Genomic DNA, 27,987 nt, shown 5'->3' with positions numbered 1-27,987 from the left:
TTCAATGCTAGTTGAAAGCTTGGGAGAAAATAATCAATTTACTTATAGCACTTCCAGATGTAAAAGCAAAGCAAGCATTTCTAGGCAGAAAAATAAAAAAAAAGAATATGAATGAAGAAACGAGTTACCTTCAAGAAATCACAAAAGTAGCACTTAAATAATTGTGTTGAAAGACTGTTGTTTTTTTCCATTGCTTCTTAAGTACAGGGTCTGGTAATGAAATTGTTAGCTGTGATAATAAGAAAAAAGAAATCCAGAGAGATGTTGAGAGCAATGTCACATTTCAATATTGAGGACTTTGTTCCATTGCGTAGGCTCTATCTGCTCTGATTTTAGCAGTGACAGTCAGATTTAGCAAACAGAAGAGGGATTTACAGAAAATCCTCACATTTATCTACATTACACAGACACTGTAGACAGGAAACAGCTGGGAGAACATTTGCCTTCTCTCTCTCTCCCTCTTCTGGCAAAGTTATTGAATAAGGACTTTTTGGGCAGGGTGACAAATAACATCATACCTTTGCATTTCAGCAGGACTGGAGCACAGAAGCATATTTATTTTTTACTTAAAAGAATGTGCATTATTGACATTGTTAGGGCAAAATAGACCTAGAAGAAATGCTTGCTGATTTCCATTGACAGGAAACACTGCTCTGCACATCTTTGCTTTATGAATGTTGCCTAAAGTAGGTATATTTTATGATGATAATGAATGTAAAATTGTGCTGAAAGTTAAAAATGTATTGACTAATAATGTATTTTATATAACATGCAAAATATAAGACCGATGAAATGATATATTTTAAGAGAAATACAAGATCATTTTGATGTGCTGCTTTTAGGAATTTAAATGAAAAACGCCTTGTCATCAATAATGTGTACATTTTGTTTTGCTTCATTTTTTTTAAAGAAAAACTAAACGTCTACTGACAAATATTGAATGTAATTCTTTCTCCTAAAAAATATGCATGATATAAATATTACCAGCTGGTCAGCAGCATGCTCTCACAGGCTATGATGTCATTCACATCCCTTAACTAAGTTAGTGGTATACAGCATGCTCCAAACCAGCTGTTTTTCTATTTATAATGTATACTTAGCTGTATTTTCAATATTTAGCGATTTCAGGATCGGTCGGTGCTATCATTTTATAGGTACATTGTGTGACTGTTTCTGCAGTGTCAGAATTATTACTATTTAAGAGAAACACCCCTTTTTAAAGCTAATGTCTAACAAACATGTTTCATGGGTCCTATTCAATATGTTGTACCTTACCTGTGCTGGATGAGACTTCAGCTCCATTCAAATGATTGGAACGAAACTCTTCTCCACCCAGGAAAGACTACACAGGACACACAGCATATTTAATAGGAACCTAAGAAATCTCACAACATATTGTGGAGTTGCAACTAAAATGTAACAGGCATGTACTTTATGTTTTCCAGAGGCAGGCTTGAAAGTCTAAGTCCAAATAACACAGCAACAAATGTCATGTCATACTACAGTATATATATGCACATTTTATGCACTAATTGCTTGTGCACCCACAGTTGTTCATATATATATAAATAGAATATGTGATCACGATCGAAGAATTGCTAATGTCTCAAAATTGACCTTTGTGAAGTTCTTGCGTAAGTTGACATTGCTCCGAATTTTGCTAAATTAGCCAGAATTCCAACCACCATCGCGATTTCATCACTTTTCACCCGAATTTATCAAAAGTTAGCAGTATATAAAGGGATACGTGACCTTGCAGATCGACTTTTAATAATTACTGATTTTTTATTGACATTTTTTTTTAGAAGTTTGCCCGTTTTTAAACTTCAGCCAACATTTCGCACATCTCTATTCCCAATAAAAAGGAAATGTGAAATGTTGGAAGAATGAATTTTTAGAGAAATTGAATAGTTCTTGTTTTCTAAGGGTGACTGCAGTGTGATGCATTGCTGGTCCCCTCAAGCAGTGAAAGAGTTAAAGGGATCGCAAATATATCGAGAGGTAATTATATCCCTATATTCCTACAGTATCACATATATTTTAACTTGGACAGTGCCAGTGGTGGACTATTTATGTTGTTTTCTTTCCTGCGTGAGGGAGCTAAAGTGCATTATTTGGCTTGGATCACAAATTTTGAATTCTTCCAAATGGCTGAAAACATAACTTTGAACTTTTGAAATCTAATATGTAATAGTCATGGCAGAGCTCAGGCAAGCGTAATTGCAAATCTGAGAGGCAAATGGGACAGATTTGATGAATCATAGCTTGCTTTTTTCTGTGCCTGTTTCCCGCTGATGTAATGCAAAACTTCAGCAGGAAATAAAAGTCAGGGCTGAATCTAGACCTTAATTTTTAATCTTAGATAGATAGATGTTATAGTTTTGCTAATAAAATACAGCAACTAAAAGCTGATCTTCCAAAGTTTCAAAAGAGTAAAAGCATCAAAGAAAGGGCATCAGATTAAAGGGTATACGCAAAAAAAATGAATATTTGATTCACAATTGTGCCAAATGATGTAACATACTGTATATGTGCTATATATTTTCACCCAGAGGTTTATACCTCCCCACATCTGCCAGACGTATTTATCCCAAGGAAAAGAGAAACAATTGTGAACATTCATGCAGAATTTGATACATGCAATAGAAATATACGTGTTGAGTAACACCTGTAATTGTTCCCCAATCACAAACTGCTGCACACAGCTCAAAACTGAGTAAAATTCCTCTCTTCTTCCAAAATTTCATTTATACTATCAGGGCTGTTGGGGGGTGGGGGGGGGGGGAGATCCGGCCCTAGTGGCCATGGAAGAACCAGACGGCACTGGAAGATGGGCCTGACTAGAGGTCGGACCCAGCTGGGCCCAGCTTCCGGCATGCACCGGCGTGAGAGAGGACTGGCGCTTGAGAGTGAGGGAGGCTCGTATCAGCGTTGGAGAGCTGGGGCCCGGTGGCAACCAGAGGCCCGGCAGCTAGACAGTTGTGCCCAACTTCTGTCCGGGCCCAACTTCCAGCGACGGCTGGCTTGGCTCCCCACAGCCACTGACATGAGAGATAGGCTCGGCGCGGGAGAGTGAGTGAGGCCCAGAGCAGCGTGGGAGAGAGAAGCAGGCCCGCAGCAGCTGGGGAAAGCTGGGACCTGGCAGCCTGAGACCATCCCCAAGTTAAGTGTACAGTATATGTATTTGGGGGTGGGGGGGAGGTAGTGTAAGCATGTATTTGGGGGATAGTGTAAGTATGTATTTAGGGGTTGTGTAAGTATGTATTGGGAGGAAGGTAGAGTAAGTACTGTATGTATTTGGAGGGCTAGTGTAAGTATGTATTTGGGGGGTTATGTAAATGTGTATTCGGGGGTGTAGTGTAAGTATCTTTTTGGGTGGGGTTAGTGTAGGTGTGTATTTGGGGGTTAGTGTAAGTATGTATTTAGGGGTAGTGTTAGTATGTATTTTGGGGGTTAATGTAAGTATGTATTTAGGGGTAGTGTTAGTATGTATTTTGGGGGTTAATGTAAGTATATATTGGCGAGGTTAGTGTAAGTATGTGTAGCCAGGGCTGCTTTATACATTAGGCCGACTAGGCACAGTGCCTAGAGCCTACGAACCATTTCGGGCCTACAATATTTCACTTGAAAAAATACCTAAACAAAAAAAATCACAAATAAAGAAAAAACAGCAAATTTTATTTTAAAATGCCTTCAAAGTATCGATACCTTTAAATATCGAAATGAAAGTATTGATGCAAAATATCGCAAGTATCGAAAGAAACAAGCAAACGATGAAATTAGCATAAAAATGAGTAAAAATATTGGACAAACAGGCCTCTAGAAATAAAAGTACCTAGGGCCTACGAAGGTCTTAAAATGGCCCTGTGTGTAGCCCCCTTTCCCCCGTCACTGAAGGAACTACCAGTATTGCTGTTACCTGTTTGGCTACCAGGAGGCCTGAGCCTCTGCCACTGGGAGTCTGGGGTGATATCGCGTTCGCCTCGGTGCAGCACCTCCACCTGCGAGGGATCCCAAAGTGGTGGGATAAGCCCCTCACAGGAACAATACCAATAATAATCACGCACAGGGTATATAATAACTGTTTTTACTGAACGCAGGATAATCAACCTGTACCCCACAGTATATAGCCCACACACACAACCCCAATCCACCAGATGAGTGTCCCCAATGTACATAGGGTGCTTGGCACTAATATCCCTGATGTCCTTTCCCAATGTCAGGGCCCACCCAAAAGTGTGTGGAATAGCGCTATCCCGGGAACTGTTGGTGCACTTGTTGAGGTGCTCCTGCCCCTGTGCACTGCTGAATAACAAACTGGGATCCGTCTGATCCAACATCGTCGTAGTCCGTGAAGGCATCCGCCTCTATGTGGGGCATTTGAAATTCTACCTAGAAGACCCCGTCGTGCCAGTGGTCGACCAGCTTGTGTTTGCCGGGGATCCCTAGATTGCATAGGAGAACAGTGTCTCCAGAACGAAGTTCCCGATATCGGACTTTGTGGTCATATTTTCTCTTGTTGCAGGCGTTTAGATGGGCTAGGGCCTTTTCTGCTAGCTGATAGGTGCATTGCAGATTGGCTTCAAGTCGCTGTACGTATTTGAAATGAGCAGTATTGTGTACCCCATCGGTAGGTACCAAGAGGCAGATATCCACAGGCATTCGTGCCTCTCGCCTGAACATCAGGAAGTATGGAGTGTACCACATGGATTCATGTCGGGTGCAATTATATGCATGTACCAGCGCCTCAACGTGCCTACTCCATTTGGTCTCTTCTGAGGCCGTTAGGGTGCCTAGCATGTCGAGCAGCGTTCGGTTGATCATCTCCGGCAGAGCGTCTTACTCTGGAAGATATGGAGTGGTCCTGTTGGGCAATTTAAGCAGCTCCTTGGTAAGCTTGCTCTCGAAGTCTCTGCCCTGGTCAGAGTGCATTCGATTCGGGAGGCCATAGTGGATGAAGTATTTCTTCCACACCATTTTAGCCGCCATTATTGCCTTTTGATCTTTGGTAGGGAATGCTTGAGCGTACCGCATATAGTGGCCGGTCACCACCAGCACATTCCTGATGCCTCTTGAATCGGACTCGATGCACAAGAAGTCCATGCAGACTAGATCCAGGGGCCTGGAGCTTATTAGGTGGCCCATTGGGGCTGTGCAGGTGGGCAGTGTCTTCCACTGGACACGCGGCAGACATCTCTGGCAATACCACTCTACTGACTCCTGCATTTTGGGCCAGAAGAACTGATCTCTCACTAGGCCGAAGGTCTTGTCTATGCCCAGATGCCCGTGCTCATCATGAACAGATCATAGAACTTGGCCCTCCAGGCATCGGGGCAGTACCAGTTGTCTTCTGTCAGGGTGGTTATGGTATGGGACAATCCTGTAGCGGAGGCCACGATCTATGTGAAACTTATCCCATTCTTTCTTAATGACCGGGACGATGTTGGGAGGGGCCCCCTTCATCAAGGAGGGGTTGTTTAGTTGGATGGCCTGGCGTATAGCCTTAGCCACCGGATCCCTCATCTAGTATATCACCAGTTCTTTCCAAGTGACCACCTGGGGTGACAGACATGCCTTCAGGATGGTACTATGCCGCAGGGAGTGTCGTCGGCTGACATCCCTGGGTGTCGGCTACTCTCAGCTCGGAGAATGCGATCTTGTCTTCCACTAAGGCAGCAGTGGAGCACATTGCCCACATTCCAGGGCCAGGGATTTCCTCCCACAGATCGTCGTCTTGGGTTGTACTCATTCAAGGTCTCCTGGAGAGAGCATCGCCTCCGATGTTTAGAGGCCCCGGCTTATATTTCAAGGTGAACTGAGAATTAGAGAGAGTCGCCAGCAATCTGTGACTGGTGGCATCCAATTTGGTGGATGTAAGGATATACTGTATGTCAGAGGGTTTTGTCCGTTCGGACTTCAAAAGAAAAACCATACAGATAATCGTGGAGTTTCTCCACTACTGCCCACTTGAGAGCGAGGAACTCAAGTTTATAAACCGGATAGTTCTGTTCACTTGGGGTTAGACTTCGGCTTACGTACGTAACTTGGTGAAGGCAGCAGAATACTTCTGGTGCAGTACATCTCTCAGCCCCTGAGGAAGTGAGACGTCTCTCACGAAACATGTAGGGTGAGGTTTGTTATCTGTTACGCATTCCTAAATAGCTTATTTATTGATACCCTTTTGCTGTGGGACTCTGTGAAACTATATGCCAACCCTGGAACTCCTGTATTGGAGTCGCAGGGACTGCTGAGGATTACCAGGAAGTAATACCGGAGGAGGCTCTACATGTGGACCCACAGAGGCAAGGATCTAAGCAGCCACAGAGGAAAGAGATATCAAAGGGCCCCCACAACCAAGCTTAAAGGGTTGAAAGGCTTACAAAGAACAAAGGAATTCGTGAGTTTTATTCCTTGTTTTTAAATGTTGGTTCATTAAATTTTGGTAGAGATCAGTTCTGTGCTATGTTTTCATTTTTCTTTTCCACATATTATTGCTGAGAATTGTCCATCCGGTAGAGGTGCAATTTTTTCATCTTCAACTCTATTGATGTAAGTGTTCTCTATTAACTATCATTCACGGTGTAATCTAGGAGTACCATGGTGTAATAAGATGCAACTTAATTGATTGGGTTACACCTAGATTACTGATCCAGGCTGTAAATGGTTAACTGCTTGGTGGTGGTGTGTGTATGTTTATGGTCATGTCCATCACCATTTCTGGAGTGTTTAGGGTGAAATAGCATCTAGTGTTACCATTTTCAGAGGTGACAGCATATTTAATTTAATGTGCTGCTCCTCATTGTTTCCCTATATTTTTATATTTTTCATGCATTGTATTGAGCATGAGTGAAAGTTCCAGCACTAAGGAGGACTCTATTTGCAACAACTCCCAGCCCTTTGAAGCTTGCATCCACATGTAATACATATAAACCACATGACCGCTACATCATACTGGGAGCGGGTGCTTTCCCTATCCGGTACTAAATGGAATTAGACATGGAGTGGACAAGTTGGTCTAAATCACCTACTGCTGAGACGCGAGCTGCCTGCACTGACGAACTGAGAGCGGGTGGCTTCCCTATCAGCATTACCTCTATTGTAGGGCTACTACATTGTTGCCCTTTCAACGGCTACATTTACAGCATATAAGGAGCTTCTGGTAACTTTGTATCGTTCTAATTTTATTACTTAGTATTCTCAAGTGTATTTTCTCTACATGGCAATTATTTGTGCTTTCTTTATCACATTGATATTCTAAATCTTTTATTATTGGAACATGTTCTTTGCGCTAGTAGTTTTTCGTTAATTTAATTCCCTTGATGTTTTTTACTTGCTGCATTTTTCATGTTCTAAACATTATTTGTTCTAACTACACAGGGTACTTTGCTGTGGTAGTCAAACACAGTTGGTTTTGAGCGCACCACACTCCCTTTTATAATTACTTCTTGTAAAGGTTGTGTATAATGTTACATGTATACAGTACATTAGATTTATATACACTATATGATATCAGTTGTCTGCTTTTACTTACCAGGTTTCTCATCTGCAAGATCCCCTGTGTCCGCCAGTGATGGAAAACGTACTATCTGGGAAGGTGAGATAATTTCCATCAATCTTCTCTCATACTGTATGTTGAGTGTTTCAGCTCTGGTGGTGATCCCCTCCTGTGCGCGTTGTCTGAGCAAAATGATCTGCAAGCTTTTTCTTCAGTTGGCGCTTGCTGTCTGCTGATCTCTTCTTGAGCATATCTGCAGATTGAACGGTATTGCCTGGGAATTCATTGAGAAGAGCATTTGGTTCCAAATTCTGGTCTTCTTGACTGTGTTCATGTTGATGTACAGTTCCCCTAACCATGTAGGATGATTATCCACAACCCCATTGATGAGGATCTCCAATTTGGTAAATGTAATGCTCCTTATTGCACAGCACCAACATTAAAGGTTGAAGCCTCCTGAACCACGTTCACACCTCTAGGGTAAAGCTCAAATGACTCACATTGCCTATGCATTGTGTTTTTATTTGAATTTTAACATGTGCACGGGCATTACGCTTCCCTGCTGGAATGCATGTATGTTAATTGGAACGTGAGTACAAATTTTCCCAATGCACATGTACATTATTTATTTCACGTCTTTTCCTAACGTGCTAATCACCAAGAAACTTCGCGCATGTAGGAACTTAGCAAGGACTCCAATTCAATTGTATTAGTTATCACGTCCCCGCGTTATTCAGGTACCCACTACTGCATTTATCACTAAAATACTACTTTTGGTGGCGTGTGCTTTTTTGCATACAATTAGCTTTGTGGGCACCTGGTAAACTCAGGAAAAATAACGACCGCTACCTGTATTTAGATAATGTTAAGTTATTTGCCCTGATTTAATGGAGCTTTGTGGATCTGGGCCTAAGTGATGATGAATTCATTTCCAATAAAATGAGTGCCCTTAGGGCCCTATTTAGTATACTCAAACTAATTGGGCTATTTCTTTACCAACAAAAGCCAAAGCCCTATTCATCCTAAGCCATAGAGATAACATCTGCAAATGTATTTTTGGCTGACATGACAATTATTCTATAAATGAGTCATCTTCATGAAATCACGCATTTGCATGCTATTCAGTAGACTCAAAAGAGCTGCAATACAGAACCCCGGATCACAGTTTTTCTTCATCTACAGTAGTTCCGGGTGGGAAACCAAATCAGCTATCTAGAGATTTGGCCAAGATTATTGCACCCATTATCATGTGATAAGGCACTAAATAGCACAAACAAATCTCAAGTTTTCACATTTAGTGGCTCCATGAATTGCCCTATAACACGTTCAAACTCACCGCACTGTATAGCATTATTGCGCGATAAATGGGTGCAATAACGTTGGCTACATCTGTATATTGTGTTTGCCATATAGAAAACTGAATTGGCATGAAAGCAGTAGAGGTTTGTTGGGGGTTGTTGGGGGTAGAGGAGGTGGGTAGTAGGGCTGTGTGTATTTTTGTTTATTGTGGGTACAGGGATTGGATGAAGTGGGTAGTAGCCCCAAGGATAGATGTTTAGGCCTACCGGGTGGTAGTGGGACGGGTTAACCTCTTCATTACCATAGCGGTATTAACCTCTAAGGTAATGAAGGGGTTAACTCCACCCGCAACCCCCCGCAAGGCCTAAACACCCACCAAGGGCCAAATACCACCTTCAACCACCCCCAATACCCACAATAAACTGGGCACTGGTGGTTAACCCCTTCATTGCCTTAGCGGCTAGCCGTTAAAGTAATGAAGCTGTTTTAATAAAAATGTTAATACTAGTGTATGTGAGCAGGGGGTCTCCGGAAGAAGTGTGCTTATGCACACGAAACGCGTAGGGCTATTTTTATACTGTTGGACATTGTAGGACAAGCAGCATTTGTGCAAAGTGCGGCTATTTGGTGTGGAGTGGCAGAGTCAGGATCGTCATTTGTTTCAGCTTCGTCAAAGGTTTCCACCCGCACGAGACGTCATTTCCGGTGATGTCACTACCGGTCCCAGTTTACACAGAGGGTGACTCGGAGAAGCACAACGGAGACGTCACTGTCGGGTTTGTGAACCAGGACATACGGAGGAGTACACGGGGATCTGGACGCTCAGCGAAAGCTCTACATGTGGAAGATAGATCTCACCAGTCTGGCTGACGCACATTGATATTAACCATCTGCCGTCCTGTGAGTTTTACTCAGGTTTTACCCAACTGGACTGGCGATCCTGTCATTGTCTAACATTTTATCCAATCTAGTTATATTAAAATTAACTTTTATTTCAGCTTTGCTTTTGTGTTTGTTAGTCTTGTCTGTGTTTGTTAGTCCTGTTTGTGTTTTAGAAGGTCCTGTGAGTTCATGTCTGTATGAATTATCATAGCTGTGTTGCACTAAATATCTTTTGTTTCATTTCATGTTCCACTCCCTATGAATGGAGTTCCATCTGGTCATCTCAAGATCGAGAGGTTGCTGATCACCTTGGAACTTTGAATTATTTCTACTGGATATCCAGGTTTCCACCTAATTGGACTTATTAGGCGCCGGTATCCCTTTTTGTGGTTAACTCCACTCGCAACCCCCCGCAAGGCCTAAACACCCACCAAGGGCCAAATACCACCTTCACCCACCCCCAATACCCACAATAAACTGGGCACTGGTGGTTAACCCCTTCATTGCCTTAGCGGCTAGCCGTTAAAGTAATGAAGCTGTTTTAATAAAAATGTTAATACTAGTGTATGTGAGCAGGGGGTCTCCGGAAGAAGTGTGCTTATGCACACGAAACGCGTAGGGCTATTTTTATACTGTTGGACATTGTAGGACAAGCAGCATTTGTGCAAAGTGCGGCTATTTGGTGTGGAGTGGCAGTGGAGTCAGGATCGTCATTTGTTTCAGCTTCGTCAAAGGTTTCCACCCGCACGAGACGTCATTTCCGGTGATGTCACTACCGGTCCCAGTTTACACAGAGGGTGACTCGGAGAAGCACAACGGAGACGTCACTGTCGGGTTTGTGAACCAGGACATTCGGAGGAGTACACGGGGATCTGGACGCTCAGCGAACGCTCTACATGTGGAAGATAGATCTCACCAGTCTGGCTGACGTACATTGATATTAACCATCTGCCGTCCTGTGAGTTTTACTCAGGTTTTACCCAACTGGACTGGCGATCCTGTCATTGTCTAACATTTTATCCAATCTAGTTATATTAAAATTAACTTTTATTTCAGCTTTGCTTTTGTGTTTGTTAGTCTTGTCTGTGTTTGTTAGTCCTGTTTGTGTTTTAGAAGGTCCTGTGAGTTCATGTCTGTATGAATTATCATAGCTGTGTTGCACTAAATATCTTTTGTTTCATTTCATGTTCGACTCCCTATGAATGGAGTTCCATCTGGTCATCTCAAGATCGAGAGGTTGCTGATCACCTTGGAACTTTGAATTATTTCTACTGGATATCCAGGTTTCCACCTAATTGGACTTATTAGGCGCCGGTTTCCCTTTTTGTGGTTAACTCCACTCGCAACCCCCCACAAGGCCTAAACACCCAGCAAGGGCCAAATACCACCTTCACCCACCCCAGATACCCACAATAAACTGGGCACTGGTGGTTAACCCCTTCATTGCCTTAGCGGCTAGCCGTTAAAGTAATGAAGCTGTTTTAATAAAAATGTTAATACTAGTGTATGTGAGCAGGGGGTCTCCAGAGCAGAACCGTGTTTATTTCAGGTCCGGGAACCCCCTGCTTCCCGAGATACAGGCCCCGCTATGGGGTGTCGGTATCCCCTATGCATTTAAATGCCTTGCGTCACGTGATTGTGGGAATAAAATGCATAGGAGATACCGGCACCCCATAATGGAACCTGTATATCGAGAAGCAGGGGGTTCCCGGACCTGATATCAACGCGGTTCTGCTCCGGAGACCCCCTGCTCACGTACACTAGTATTCACATTTTTATTAAAACCCTGCGATCGCGGGTGAGATATGTGCAGGGAGAGGAGGCTCTCTCTGTGCCGCTCTCTATGCAGCTGCGCCAGATCGTCGGGTGAGCCCTTTTGAGAGAGGCGATCATCACGTCGCCGGCTACTCGCCAGGTTTGGGCATTTTGCTATCCCAGGTAATCGAGGCTTTGTGAATACCGTGATAGCAACGCTCAGAAAACTGGCGGTGTAACCGGCCCAGCGATTTGTTTTATGAAGCCTTATAGACTAGGCCCCAGTGTGTACATTGTATTGGATAGTACAATATATAGATGGTCCCTTATTTTGGACAGTGTTTTTAATAAGGGAATTTAGAGAGGATCCCTAGGAGTGAGGCAGGGGAAGTTGCCATGTGATGCACCCAGGAAGAGGCTTTGGATATTATTAAAAAGCTTGTCTATCTTATTATAATGCTTCACTTCATCATTCAATGGTGTCAGAAGTGCTGAATGATAAAGAGGAGAGACCCATTTGCTGTTGTTTTCAGTGCTGGACGAAAAGTAGCCTTGAGCCCCTTAAGTGACAAGGCAGCATGACCGCTGGGGCTTGGCTCGCCATCCCCTCTTCTCTCTGTTTAGGTCACTTACCCCCCCCCCCACCACTTCCATCTTACCCATCATAAGCGACACGGAGTGGAGGGGGAGAGGTTTTGTAGGACCTGGGCAGGGCTGTGAAAGCATTCCACGCCCTGCCAGAAAAGTTGATAGATGTACGCTCTGTCAGTGCAGGACCTTATTAAGAGCCATCAGGCCAAGGCCCAATCACGGGAGGAGGGTTGGGTGCAGCAGCAACTGGCAGGTCTTCTCAGGAGGGCACCGGAGGCTGGCAGCAGTGGCAGCAATGTGCAAGGCCACTGATGAGACTGTTGGAGCATGAGCAGCAACAGAGGTGTGCCCCCCTCTAATGTGCTGTCTGAGCTGGAAGTGTCGGCGAATCTGAGGGCAATGAGCGTTCCAATATTGAGAGCGTCTGGGAGTAAAAAAAGAGCCCTGGCCCCCACATCTCTACCAGCTCCCTTGACTTTAACTATCCCCTCCATTATTAGCCCACATCAGGGTGATGCTGGGCCTTTGCCCCTGGAAACCCATTTAGTTACAGTAGTTGACGTCCTCCATGTGGTGAGTCAGGAAAACCCACACTGAAAAGGTGGGAGGGGGGCAGAATCGACACTTATGCCCCCACTGGGATGGGGGCAGAGAATCCACTTGTACTACAACTGGGATGAGGGGGAATGGGGCAGAGTTCCCACTGATACCCCCACTAAAATGGAGGGCAAAGACCCCACTTGTACACAGGGCCGGTGCAAGGTTATATGGTGCCCTAGGTGAACTTTCAACTTTGCAACCCCCCCCCCACAATTAACTTTCAGGGGGAAAAAGTTCTATCTAACTGCAAAATAACAATGTTATACAGTACCTACTGTAATAGATATACACTCATACTGAATATGTCATATACACTCCCTCCTCTCTCCCTCCCCATACCCACTCCCTGCACTTTTTTTTATCTCTCTCCCCACCACCCCCACTCATTCTCTCCCCCCTCCCCTCTCTCATTATCACCCCTTCCCCTCTCATTCTCTCTCCTCCCTCTCATTATCTCTCCCCCCTCCCTGTTATTCTCTCTCCCCTCCCTCTCATTATCTCACTCCCTCTCCCTCACCCCCATAGGACAGAAAAAACAAACACACAACAGGACAGCTAAACCCAACGGGACAGAACAAATATACACAGACACATACAACAGGACAGAACAAATACACACAGACACACATGATAGAACAAATATACACACAACAGGACAGACACACAGCCTCACCTCTCTCCTGCCCATGCTGTTTCCTCTCCAGATTTACCCCATCCCCAGGTTCCTCACACCTCCTGATTGGCTACATTACCCATCAGCAGCCAACTAGGATGGAAGAAAATGTCCAGCCCTCTAGCAACCACCCTGATTTCTCCCTACTGGGGGAAATTCTGCAGCCCCTTTTACAGTGCACTAGTGTAATGCACAGGAAGCTAGGTGAAAATGTGCCGCCACACAAACTCTACTGCCCAATGCAACTGCCTAGTTTGCCTAATGCTTAATCTGGTCCTGCTTGTACCCCCACTGGTATGGGAGGAGGGGGAAGAGACCCCACTTATATCTCCACTGGAGTGTGGGGACAGATACCCCACTTATACCCCTACTGGCAAAATTCAACTAATGAAACAGCTGGGGGTAAGAGAAGGGCCTCGGCCCCTGTGTCTTCCCAAGCTCCACTGTTTTTGGGTTCCCCTTCCTTAGTTGGGTCACAGGGTGGTGAGGCTTGGTCTATGCTCTGGCCAAGCTCTCGATTACTGGGGGTTCTCACTGAGTGAGTCAGGTCAATGGGTGTCTTTAGCACTACGTGGGAGGCCAGCAGGGGTGTTACAATTGCAGGTTCATGATACACAGAAGCCTTCATGATCTGCAAGTTAGGGTTTGGAGGGAGTGCCCCAGGCTTTGGGGATGGAGCTGCCTGGGAGCAGGCCGGTAGGGGGTTTCACCAGGGCGGTGCATTTGGCAGCTAACATAAGGTGCTGGAGGCAAGGAGAGGTTGCCAGTGACCTGTCACAACCAGACTTGCTTCACTGACCGGGATGGCAGCGGCATGGGGTATAGTTACCTCTCAGGCATGGGTTATCAGCCAGACTCCTGTGGGGCAAGAAGATGGTGATGGTGGTGGGTGTTGCTTCATCTTCCGTGCCAACATGTAAGGCAGAGGAGGGCAAGGTATCGAATATATGCTTCATGGACACATACACATGCCTCACCAGCCTATTAGGATTAAATTTACCAGTTGAGGTAAAAGACAAAATATGGTTGGGGGAGTATGGGGAGATACTATCACTACTGCCAGGTTATAGGGAGGCGTTAGCGAGATCTAGCAAAAAGTCAAAGCCAAGAAGGAGGATGTTGGGGAGCGATTATTCCTGCGGACATTCTCTAATTGGCTCCAGGTCTTCTCTCCTTGCCAGCAAGACTGTCGAGAAATTCCCATACTTGTGCTCAGCACTTTTTAAATACCAAGATATGATCGGTTTTGGTTATAGAAATAATAGCGGGCTAGACTGGTGGCTTTATGACAAGCAATTTCAGCAGAAAACGGAGCTGCATAAGCATTGTCCTGGAATGCGAAGGACATGAATATTTGGATATACCTTTTGATGATGCAAAGGCCTGCTTCCTTTCTTGGGGAAAGGGGGGAGGACGATAGAGGGGTGTCCATCAGTTTGGGCTGTGGTAGAAGGGGTATATGCTTGTCCTTTAATGAAGGCCAATGTGGGTTTAGTGGTAGCCGATTCTGGCATAAGTGTGCGTATTGCGGTTGTGCAAATTCCACTGTGAAGTGGTTCCGCTAGGGCGGATTGGGTGAGAGAAAACCTGCTTAGCAGTCTGCTACAAAAGCTAATTACTCCAGTGAGCGTCGTAAGGATTGTCCCATGTCAGGATCCTAACACTGTTACAAGGCAGCTTTCAGCAGGGGTTTTTATTTTGATTCTATATGTCAAAGGCAATGATGTGGGTTCTGTAAAATCCCTGGATTTTATTGGTGCAACAAGAAGCGACTTTTCCCAGATCCAGGTGGGTTGGGGTGTGGTGCAAGTCATTTGGTCAGATATTGTGCGCAGGAAGGTTTGTATTTTTTTTTAAATATGACAATTCAGAAGGGTCTCGAAAAGGTCCTTGCAGGTCTGGTGGTACGAGGCTAGTTTAAGGTAGTTAAATAGTCCTGTGGGTGGCAGCTGTTGGGGTTAAGTGCACTTTTACCTTGCCACATGGGGCTCTATGGTACGGTAAAGCCCTGTGGTGGATAGAGAGGTGAGTGGTTAAGGCCTATTACACTTTGGATTCCTGGTGCCCATTTTTTCTAAGCGGCACAGCTGGCATGTTGCCCTGCTTGGGTGGTGTTGAGGGCCATGATTTGAGTACCATTGACTTTTACCCATTGGTTGAGCACTCTGGTTGGAACTTATCAGGTAACGTTATATATTTTAATAAAAGTTGCGGCCTTTGTATCTCCAGTATGTATGTATAAACAGGAGGGGGGAGCTCCATCGCAGGCTCCAAGGTCAAGAGATAGTGCAAGTGCAGTAGTGGGCAATAAAGGCACAAAGGATTTACCGTAAGTAATTGATGTATTTGCAACCCTTTCCAACATGTAGACTGGCATTCAGTTTGAATGGGACTGCCAGGGACCCCCGCAGTTAATCAGATGGGCCATTAGTCTCTGCAGCAATGTCACTGAAATGTTGCAGCATGTACCCAGCATGTATCCAGCGTGTATCTGGGTCTTGTTGGTGATTGCCCCAGATTTGTTTTAGAATTCTCGTCGGCACTACAGTAGGAGCTAAGGAGAAAGAAGATTGTCACGGGAGACATGGTTCATCAACACCTTTTTATATCGGGATCATATGATTGAGCAAAGGAGGTAAAATAAATTGTAATTTATTTCAGGAAAAGACATACACACAATGTAACACAATTTACACACTTACTGGGAACGGGGCTAACAAATAAACTTGTCCTTTAAATGAAATTAATAAAAATAGCCTCTGTAGGAGCCCTTTCCAATGACTGGGAGGTACTCACAAAATCCTGGAACTGATTTCGGCATGCAATGCCAGCCACGACCGCTACATCCTCTGAAAGTGGGACTTAGAGAAAATTTTCACACTCAAAATCTTTGAAGCCATCTCGTGTCTATTCAGCACAGAGCATCTTTGAATTTGCCGCTGTTGGTTTGGCGCTTGGAATCTGTGCTCCAGATTGACTGCAAGGCTCCTTATGGGTTTCAGTGTCCCATTCACAAACCTCTACAGCCTATCAGAGCATGAGAATTCTCCTGCCAGCCAATCACCGATTTGCCGGTATTGTAAAGCCGGGTGGATACCTTTTCTCATTCTGCAAAGGGGCATGCACCAACCTGGCACCTCTTCCTCTTTGCATACTGAGCTCACCCGCTGTCCAGGCCACAGAGTCTGGGCTCTGGCAAAGGGTGGCCAGATAGCCCTGTGTTAGCCCAGAATGCGGGTATGCAAGCATAACTGCAGTACCCCTCCTGTTCTAACACCTTGGTATCCATCAGGCTTTCAAGTCTGGACTCCAAACAGACCCATAGGCACCACGGTGGGTAGCCATCTGGTCCCTCGGAATCCATGACTTGGAAATCCCACAGTTCCTTCACAGGTTATCAGTAGATATCCCTATTAAATATAACTTTAATCAAATATACTGTGTCCTGTAGTTTGTGTGATAAACATGTGTAAGTCATTGTTCTGTGTCAGGGATGGAGTGAGGGTATATATTGCCTATACTCACTAGCCTCATAATTGGCACACTCTAGACATAACTTTTAAACTTTTTACACACAAAACCACTCCCAGCTTTATCTTATAGTTGGAGCACCCCCTGAACACCTACAGTATATCAGGTTCAGGGTACCTAGGCATGTAGTTGGACAGCCTCCTTTATACTAGCGATCCCCTGTATGGTTACAGGTGTACATTAACCCCTTCATGCCCTGTTTACCTTGTCTGGATTATGCTGCAGCATGAATCCTGGTGGAGAGTCGCAATAACGTTTTCAGGGTCAGAGTCTGCCCGAAGTAATGTGCTTGGATGTATCCGAGAACCTCACTCGATTCCCGAATCCAACTTTTGGGAAATTCCATAACTCCAGAACCCCGATACATAGACACATTTTGTGAAGACTTCCTCCGGCAAACCCACCCTGAAACTTATAGCCTAGAAATCTCCTGGTCCCAGCACCCCGAGAAAGGCAAAACACACAAAAATCTTTAATGTTGCAAAGTCTGCACACAGTCACATTAATGCATTTCTTACAACTGGGAAGAGCTGACACTATAGGACCTCAACACATGTATCAGGGGTAACCAAGTGGGCTTAACCTTTATTATTGAGCCTGGTTAACCCCTTCACCGTTAAATCATCAATATTTGTACATGTTGTGGGGGAGGAAACATTGGATATTACAATAACTTGAAGTTTAAACAAGGTACAAGTATGAAGCGAAGTGGGATAGTCACAACATTTGTGGAATATTGTATTGTATGTCAAAACAACACTTTTTTTTATAATACAGTTTTTTTAAATGCAAGCATGAAAAACATAAAGCAATATGTGGTGCAGAACAATCTTTAAAAAATGTATTGGCTCATCTCGAAACAGGGTAAATTACCCTTTTTCGAGATGTGCCAATATATTTTCCAAAGATTGCCGGTTCCAGCCCTTGATTTTTTTAGCATTGCTGTGCACCGCCTCTCTGTTTCTTCAGCTGCCATATATTTCCTTCGGCAGGAGCATGCCACAAGTCCATCAGCTGTTGGATCCCCAAGAGTGCCCTAGCAGTCCCATTCACATTTGATTGTGTTTTATTACATTGGAGACTGTACAAATTGCTTACTGCATTGTGGAGTTCAGGTAACAAGACTGGTTTTTCCATCAGATTTCCCCAGCAGCAGACCCCAGCCTCTTTCTTGTATATCCCGTATGCATATGGCTATATTAGGTTAATACGATCAAAAGGACTTACTTGGTTTGTGGAACCTTTTTATTCATAAATACATATGGACTTTCAAATTTAAAATTGGTCCGAGGCCACATGGAAAATTTCACAAAATCAGATTTTTTACCTGTAATAGGATTTATTCTTTGTGCAGCATTTATGACTTATTTTTAATAGTAGATTAATTGTTCACTTCATATATACTTTTTGTCTACTATAGGTGAACACTGTTTGAGTCTTTGCGCATACTGTACAGAATAGTTTTTTGCTGCAGTGTGTCTTTGGGCCATTGCCATATACTATATAAAGCAATATGGTCACTGAATAAATAAACTCAGTAAGACCTTTACCTTTGGTGAATTGACAGTCTTTAAACAGAAATGGAATAATTTGTGGTATCAAAGAAAATGTGTTGAGAGAGACTTCTCTGTGAAGCAGACCTACATCTAGAAAAAGTCCCCAGATATGTGGGGCCGAGAACAACAAAAGACCCAGTTCCACAGTGGTCACCTAAGTAAACTCCTCGTTAAGTGCTAGCATGTATCTTCAAAGCTCATTAATGAAGTGCTAAGTGCCGTTTTCACCTGGAAAGGGCATTGAGTTATGTATAATGTCCATTGAGAAAGAGAGGGATAGTCTCTCATTAATGTGTCATGTTATTTGAAGCTAACGCGAGGCAGTACTAAGTACCTTAAAATGTTGAGCCTAAGCTAATGACATATGCAACTGTCATGGAACAAGAACTATATTTCTGTTTCACCCCCCCCCCCCTTCCTTGCAGTTCTGCCCGTCAGTTTCTCATTTCCAGCTGCATGTATTTTGCTCTGTGCACACACACAGTGCCTGTGTAATAGACACAGTGTTATTTCCCCTGTCCCAGCAGCTTGCTGTATCAGAAATGCAACATTATTGCTACATGTTGTGGTTTCCTTAGACATTTCAGTGAGTTGCTATAGCAACCCCAGCCTTTCTCCCAAATGGGCTAGCCTGCTTTCTCCCCCTCTGCTCTGCCCACAGATGGTCTGTCCCCATGCTATCTTGCTACCCAGCACACATTGGGACTTCCTTTTCCACCTTCACCATTGGCTGAGTGAGTACCTGCTGTAACTGCTCTAGTGGCAGGATTACCCTTTTTACCTGTCCTTAACTACAAATCACCCACAGAGAGACATTATCTAAACACCAACATCTCTTCACAAGTGCTTGTCTTTTATGCTGCTTTCCCCAAATAAAGTAAAGAAAAGATACAGAACTTGTTGTGCTTTGAAAAGAGGGCCGAGTTGAAACTATCTGGGCTAATCATCTTACACATTACCCTGGCCTCCAGAATAGTGAAAAGGATACCGTGTGCCTTACAGACACTTACAGGAGCTGCTACTCTAGACTTTATGATAACACAGAGCAGTCTCTGCAGACTGAAAAGCAGCAAGTAGCTTACACTGCACACGCAGCTTTGCAGACAGGAAGTCCATAACACACAGAGCCTTGATTGCCTTCTCTGTCTTTTTGAGTCCACCCTCTGCACAGCTCCATAGTGAGGAGCCACCATCTCACCTACCCCTGCGCACGTCCCCACGGCTAGCGCCATCAAGGGCCACGCTACCGGACACCCGCCAGGACACGGGTAAGAGCCACCAGACACCTGTGAGTACAGCAACCCCAACGCTGCACGCTGCAGGACACCGCCGCTCGGCATTATCTGAGACAGACGCCCATCGCTGACACAGGTAAAAAGACCGCACGCCACACTCACTGGCTAAGGGCCTACACACACCTACAGCATGGCAGAACGCAGAGCCCCACCAGATATCACGCAGGAGAGTGATCACTCAGACACAGAGACCGCTGCGCAACTGCAACAGGCGCAGGCTGACGCAAGGCCTAAACGGACAGTCACACTGACACAAAAGGCCTGCGAAAAATATGAGTCTGACATTGAAGCGCACCGCGCTAAATTAGAGTTGGCCTGGGAAACAACCACACTGGGAATACGCAATGTTACTAGTGTTGGCAACTGTGTGCAATAGCTAGAGCAGGCAATAACGCAATTAAGGACTGATCACTCGCGTTATCATGAGCTGTCAGAGGCATACATTACTTACCTGACCAGGGCCAACACCAGCAAAAGCCTACAAGAAAGAGACTTACAGAGTAATATTGACCTGACACGAGACAGCCGCGTGCGTACCACTATCACGGAGGCTGAGAGTAGGAGAAAGGACCTTTTGCTGGAAACCGCATCACAGCGCTCCAGCGCATCCAGGCACTCATCAAGGTCAGCAAGATCTGGCAATCTCACGCGTCAAGCGCAAGCACAAACGCCACCAAGGCGCGAGCCACCACAGAAAGGGTCCGCTTAGAAGAGGAGGAGGAGCAGACAGCCACTGCCACCGCCGCTGCCACCACCGCTGCAGCCACTGCCACCGCTGCACGGAAAAGGGCAGAGGTGGACGTCAACCACCTAGGGACGTCAGGGCCCTAAATCAAGAGAAGGAAGCCACTGCCGCAATAGCCCAAGCTGAAGTCCTAGAAGCAGCCGCGAGACAGGATGGTGGGGAGCAACCGTACAGACGGATAGCCTCAGAGGATCCAGCCCGACGCACTGAAGACTACGTAAGGAGCCTCTTCAGTGTAAACACCAGCGCCCCATCTCAACACGGAGGGAGTGACTCCACAGACACCAAAGACTTTGCTAGGTCCACGAGGAGAAGACGCTGTTCCTTCAGTGGTGCATGCTTCCTGGGATAGCTACAGCCGCGACAGTGATCCACACGCCAGCGCACACACGGATGCACCACAACAGGCTCGCAATCCAGGTACACCCACACCGGAAAACACAGCCCCTCACACTGACCAGCAGTCACCACGCGTTCACACCAAGAAAGAGGCGACCGCACGGACCCTCCCAGCAACTACCTCAGAACGGGACCAGCACGCCGATGCCTCAGGCCTGACAGACATAGCCAAGTACATGATCCGGCGTGACCTTGTGCAAACAGGACTCATCAGCTTCGACGACCGCCCTGAGAACTACCGGACGTGGAAGTTCACGTTCAAAGATGCAATCAACAGCCTGGACTTCTCAGCCAGGGAAGAGCTCAACCTGCTATTCAAGTTCCTGGGGAACGAATCCAGGGAGCACGCGAAGAGACTTCGGGCGGCAAACGTGAACCAACCCCAAGTAGGTCTTGACCTAGTGTGGGAAAGGCTAGAAGAGTGCTACGGTAGCCCCAAAGCAGTCGAGGATTCGCTCTTCAAAAGAGTCGACAGCTTTCCCAAGATCACAACTAAAGACTACTCGAAGTTACGAGAGCTCGGGGACCTGCTGCAAGAGCTGGAGTTTGCAAGGAAAGACCATTCCTTAACAGGTCTCAAATGGATTTCACAAGGCTCCAAATACAAAATGGAGAAGCAAGTCACCTTCCCCCCATTCTCATTCTTCTTGAGCTTCATCCGCGAAGCGGCAAGGACAAGGAAAGATCACAGTTTCATCTTAGGTGCGCAAACCACACACAGTGCAAGCAGCCTGAGGAATGAGAGACCAGTGGCGAGATACGGTAACACTCAAACACCCATCTCGGTCCACAGGACGGACGTGCCTCCCACGACCCAAACTACTCCCGATCAGTCGGTCGCCGGAGACGAGGAACCAAGGGACCCAAACAGGGAATGTCTCATACACAAGAAGCCACACCCACTTAACAAGTGCTTTGGGTTCAGGATGAAGTTCCTAAAGGAACGCAAGAGGTTACTTGGAGAATTCAGAGTTTGCTTCAGGTGCTGCGGTTCCACGACTCACCTAGCCAGAGACTGTAAAGAAGATATCAAATGTACAGTGTGCAGAAGCGACAAGCACGTGACATCGTTACACCCAGAGACGCTGACACTCCACCAACTCAACAACCCATCCTCCGTGGCGGAGCATGGCGGGGAGAAAGGAGAAGGAGAGCCAACATTCGTCACATCCCAGCGCATTGAGGTTTGCGGAAAAGAAAGCGACAAAATGTCCTGCTCCAAAATATGCCTTGTCGCAGTGCACCCCCAGGGACAACCTGAGAAGGCTATTCGGATGTATGCAATCCTCAACGACCAAAGCAACAGATCATTGGTGAAGACGGAGTTCTTCAACTTGTTCAACTTACAAGACAATGCCTCGCCCTACACCTTCAGAACCTGTGCAGGGTCAACTGAGTCAACAGGGAGAAGAGCAAGCGGTTACGTCATACGTTCGGTGGATAACAGAGTGAAGATAGCTCTCCCCACACTCATCGAGTGCAACCACATGGCCACAAACAGGGCCGAAATTCCCACACCAGACGTGGCACGCCATTACCCGCACCTCAGAGGAATAGCCAACTACATCCTGCCGGTAGAACAAGGCGCCAAGATCTTGCTGCTGCTCGGTAGGGACATCATGAGGGTACATAAAGTCCGTAAAGAGCATAACGGACCCCACAACGCACCATACGCCCAAAGACTTGACATAGGATGGGTGATAGTGGGCAGCGCGTGCACTGACAAAGGGCACGGACAAGACTATGTTGACGCCCGCAGAACTGTGATAACAGAATGTGGACACACATCCCTCTCTGAACCGTGTCTCGGCCATCTCCAAGTGACAGCAGGGCCAAGTGAAGAGAAGAGACAAGGTCATACCCCTGAGATCAACAAAAACATCCTCACATCAGGGGGATGCGACAATGGCCTAGGATGCTTAGTGGTTCAGACAACCAAGGATGATGAGTCGACTCCACTGAAGGAAGAAAGTAACCTCCCAAAGGTGACCGACAAAGGGATTGTCAAAAAGACTATAAACAATCGGACGATCCTCTCACGAGCAATGGCACGACTAAGACGTACAATTGTTCCTCTCCACAGAGTATCAAGTGACAAAGCAACCAGCTGCCACGGCTGGCATAGCCGCAAAAGGTTGCGCCCTTCGGGTGAAGCCACAGTGTCAAAAAGACTGTTCTTTCACACACGTAAGAGGAGACAGTGGCAGAGACATTTCCCAAAAGGATTTACAAGGACAAAAGAGACTGTTCTTCGTCATGTCCAGGGAGAGAACAACCTCCTGAGGGCAGTCAACAAAGAGACACAAAAGCGTTTCACCAAATTACGTGGAGATGTTCTCGTGCAAGAGGAATGCACTGATGAACTATGGTGCACAGCGTTCCAGACAACAAGGGACAACGACCAGCAAACACCATCGAAGGAAGATAGAGGATTCCCGAGGTTAACAGTCAAGGAGCTCGTTAAAGACGGACCGGGCAATTGGGTGAACCCGCTACCATTCCGTTCACCAAGAAGACGCCTCCCGAACAATAGAGAGCTTGCCATCTCTAGGCTCACTTCGCTCCGCCGCAACCCACAAAGGGAGCCGGAGACCAAGAATCAAATTGTGGTCTTCACGTGGAAGAGATTCCTTAGCGGATACGCAGAGCCAGCGCCTTCACTGGAGGAAGGTAAAAAATGCTGGCACCTCCCATCATCTGGTCTTCACCACCGTCAGAAACCCAGCCAGATCTGGGTAACGTTCAGCTCCAATGCTCAGCACCAGGAAGCCTCTCCCAACAGGGCACTACTCACTGGACCAGGCTTGACAACTAGTGTTCCAGGGGCATTGATCCACTTCTGCAAGGAGGAAAGGCCATCTCCTTCCGCCAAACGCCAGGTGATAGGGTGACAAACTACCACGACTGGCACATCCACGAGGTGATGCACTCTGTAGAGAAAACTACAGAGTCAAAGGGACTGTTCTCTCACGAAGTTGAAAGGAAACAGTGCCAGAGACATTCACAGAAAGACATTGCGGTGAACCCAGCTAACCTGGACCGGTTCATCCACCCAACATCCTTTGCTAAAAAACTTTGCCAAGGGATTTCAATGCCAGTGGTACCGGCCGGTATCACCTCGTTATGTGGACATGAACTTTGCACTGTTATGTTATGTTATATTGCACATATGTTCCACATATATCTAGAATATAGTGGTATCTCCAGATACCAGACGGGGAGTGTCATGGAACAAGAACTACATTTCTGTTTCACCCCCCCTTCATTGCAGTTCTGCCCATCAGTTTCTCATTTCCAGCTGCATGTGTTTTGCTCTGTGCACACACACAGTGCCCGTGTGATAGACACAGTGTTATTTCCCCTGTCCCAGCAGCTTGCTGTATCAGAAATGCAACATTATTGCTACATGTTGGGGCTCCCTTAGACATTTCAGTGAGTTGCTATAGCAGCCCCAGCCTTTCTCTCAAATGAGCTTGTCTGCTTTCTCCCCCTCTGCTCTGCCCACAGATGGTCTGTCCCCAGGCTATCTTCCTACCCAGCAGACATTGGGACTTCCTTTTCCACCTTCACCACTGGCTGAGTGAGTACCTGCTGTAACTGCTCTAGTGGCAGGATTACCCTTTTCACCTGTCCTTAACTACAAAGCACCCACAGAGAGACATTATCTAAACACCAACATCCTTCACAAGTGCGTGTCTTTAATGCTGCTTTCCCCAAATAAAGTAAAGAAAAGATACAGAACTTGTTGTGCTTTGAAAAGTGGGCCGAGTTGAAACTATCTGGGCTAATCATCTTACACATGACCCTGGCCTCCAGAATAGCAACGACTGATGCTCTTACATGTTATTAGCTTTGTGGATATGCAGTGGCGTAGCTAGACATGCGCGGGCCCCCCGGGCAACACTTTTTTAAGTGCCCCATTAAGAGTGAACATGTTCTGTAGATTCAGGAGTTTCCATCGGGCCCCCTGCGCGTGTTGGTGGCCCTCCAAGCCCCCATCTTTTTCACCTCACTCTCCTCATGTATTTCTCTCCCCTCTCCCTTACTACCCCCTTTTCCTCTCACACTCCCCCCTCTGCTATCAGTCAGTAAACCCACCCCCATCCCCCTCCTCTCTCAATCTTGCTCCCTCAATCTACTCCTCACATTTATTTCCCCCTCCCCCTGGTCACAAACACTTACAATTACCCCCTACAATATAGTACCCCCCCCCCCCACAACACATAAGTTACAGTAACCAACTACACACACATACACACACTACGATAATCCCCCCCACACACACACATTACAATAACCTCCCCTCACACACACGCACAACAATAAACCCCCACACTAAAAATAACCCCTCCCACACTGCAATAGCTCCCTGAGGATGAGGGGGGGTCTTACTGGGAGGATGAGGAGCAAGGAGGGGACAGCAGCTGAGGATTGGAGAGGGGTTCTGACTGCATCTGAGGAGTGGAGGTCTGACCGAGCTGCTGTTGAGGCATCTGATAATGTAAATATGTGTAAATGCAGGGGAGTGACTTGGTGTATTAGCACCCGAGGCAAGTTTCACCAACTGCGCCCCACCTACACACTGAAGCACACATAGCACACTTACAGACACTGAAGCACACATAGCACACTGACAGACACTGAAGAACACAGAGCACACTAACAGACACAATCACAAATAGCACACTGACAGAGCTCTGCTGCCTGCTCTCTGTAACCTCCAAACCCCCCTCCTCACAGCTTACAGCTCACAGCTCAGAGCTCCCGATCCAGCTTTGATGCTGTGCTGTGAACACTGACTGAAGCTGTCACCACGGCTGTTAAGGGGACTGGGGGAGGAAGGGGGCCCTGAGTTCCGTGATCAGACGGCTACACAGCTGGTCCAAATTTCCTGGCTCTCGTCCCTGTCGGCGGGTCCGCGGGCTTTGCCCGGGCTGCCCGGGCTATAGCAACGCCCCTGTGGATATGCCTCAGGCATAATAATGTCCATTAAAGCTGCAGTTCAAGCAATATCCTACATGTGTTTTTTTTAAATAAATCAGTTCTGTACTTTGAGAGAAATACTTGTAGCATTAAAAAAAATAATAAACAATTTTTAAAGACATTTTTAATGTATTCTAATGTAACAGGCATTTTTTTTCCTAAAGTCAGACCCCCTTCCCCTTCTGAAACAGCATCACCTTTTTGAGCCTTGTCCTCTCTAGCAGTGAACCAATTGAATCTAGTGCCTGCCTGGTCACATGATCTTCCTCACAGAACGTTGACTGTCAGTGCAGCAGAAGAGGAAACAAGATGCATTTCGTGAACCCCGTAGCCAAATTTCAGCGATTAATTATAGAAGAACGGATCAATCAGCAATTTAGCTAATCACGTACCAGTGTGCAGATTGTATTGATGCACATTTTAATGAGATTATTATTATTATTTTTTTAAACGATAGCTTAAGTTGCCTTCTTATCTGTTCCGTCTTGTATGGCACAAAAGATCATATAAGCATAAGTGGTTTTTCTTTTTCTTTTTTTTTCAAATGCATAGTTATTTTAGTTCTGAAGGTGAAGGTGTAGGTCATTTGTGAAAGTGAAGGTCTAGGTCATTTAACAAAGAAAGACAGATTTAAGGATTTTCATAACATATCATTATTAGCACTGAGTTAATGCACCTCTGTGGATCTGGCAAACGAAGGTTAATTGGGTTTCAGCCACAAAGATCTGTTGTAGGCAGATGTAGGGCAAAAAACACTGCAATATAGATATCTCTATCGATAGATAGATATAAAAATCCTATTGATTTCCACTTGACTTTTTTCTTTGATACATATGGTGCAGTTATGGATGTAGCCATTTTTCTAACCCGTGGTGCATTGCAACAGGACAAACAGAAATCACTAGCAGTAGAAGCGTCCATTGTTTTAATCAGCTGCACGTGAGAAAGGGGCAAGTCAATTGCGCTATGTCACCTGTTGGAGCAAGCCAAAGGTTGCAATAACGTTGGCTTCACTGTATTTGGCCTCAGAACTGCTCCACTTTTGCTCTGATACAGTACATATACCCCATACATTTGTCAAAATGATGATGATTTTGCAGTGCTATAAATCGTAGATGCAGAAAAGTCAAGAGAATGCCGTTGAACACTAACTTTTTATAGCACAGAAATGGACTGCACTAGGCATACAGATTTGTCAAACGTGCATTAAAATCATCCTCAGTAACATTCTACACCCTCCTATTAATCCCCCTCTCAGTGGTAGTTGAATGAGAAATATTTATTAGAGAGTGGAGAAAGTACAGTGTACTTACTTTACCTGCAAGGAATTTATACCTGTGCATTTCAAAATGATAGGGGTTAACATTATTGGGTTAATATTGATTATCACGTGTAATGACCTCTCCCCCACATCCCCATACATAATCAAAAACTAATCGCAACATGGTTAACATCACGTTGCATGGCCTCGGTCACGTTGCACTTGGGAACCTTACATCATAGGTTAAATAAGTTTGGCAAATAGATCAAAAATTGCAAAGACACCAGAAATCATATGTTAATATTTGCTGTGTATGTTATATTATTTCTTCCAGGTGTAACAGTGTTTCCCCCACCCAATGGGAGATTCCCCTGTTACCAGGTGCATGCTGCATGCTACCTGTTGGCTCACAGAATGCTGAGTGGTCCACCGATGGTTGTGGGGACTGCAGGACAGGCTTCTGGGGTATATATCTTACATTTACTCCATGGTACTCAGCGCCTCCATCTGCTGTAGGCTCCAGATGTATGGAGGTAATCTACCACAGTAGAAGTGGTTTCCTCTTCCCCCAGAAAGATTACACACCAGGCGGGAGGTATAGATAACTGGAACCGGTTTTAATCTTCTGCAACCACAGTATCAAGGCAGTCCTGCCCAATACAGTCACTGATCTGGTCAGGGTTACATGTATTTGGGGTTGGGGTTCTTTTTATATGTTTTGGGGGGCTTGGGGGAATTTTTATATGTATTGGGGGGCTTGGGGGTATTTTTTATATGGATTGGGGAGGGTTGTTTTTTTTATATGATGTGTGTGTATATATCTATATATATATTTAACAAAAGTAAAGCCAAAATGGAGAAGCCATTTGTGAAAAACTAAATATACCTTATGATTCAATAGCTTGTAGAACCACCTTTAGCA

At 45.6% G+C, this 27,987-nt stretch overlaps 1 protein-coding gene and 1 long non-coding RNA gene across 2 annotated transcripts in view; one reads left to right on the top strand and one right to left on the bottom strand.

Moving 5' to 3' along the window:
* The window catches only part of IGF1 (insulin like growth factor 1), a 173,609-nt gene extending 173,176 nt beyond the window's left edge, over positions 1-433 (bottom strand). The window contains exon 1 of the mRNA XM_075600614.1: positions 129-433. Within this exon, the coding sequence (XP_075456729.1) occupies positions 129-191 (63 nt within the window). The 5' untranslated portion in view covers positions 192-433. The remainder of the gene's footprint in view (positions 1-128) is intronic.
* Positions 380-27,589, top strand: LOC142495320 (uncharacterized). Its single transcript, XR_012801716.1, has 4 exons — positions 380-686; positions 7,535-7,594; positions 9,460-10,959; positions 27,400-27,589. It is a non-coding gene; the product is annotated as an uncharacterized LOC142495320 (long non-coding RNA).
* The last annotated feature ends 398 nt before the right edge of the window (positions 27,590-27,987 follow it).

This window comes from Ascaphus truei, chromosome 5, assembly GCF_040206685.1.
Source record: "Ascaphus truei isolate aAscTru1 chromosome 5, aAscTru1.hap1, whole genome shotgun sequence".
Lineage (NCBI taxonomy): Eukaryota > Metazoa > Chordata > Amphibia > Anura > Ascaphidae > Ascaphus > Ascaphus truei.
Note: the sequence above shows the minus strand (reverse complement) of the source record. Positions and strands in the feature narration are given on the sequence as shown.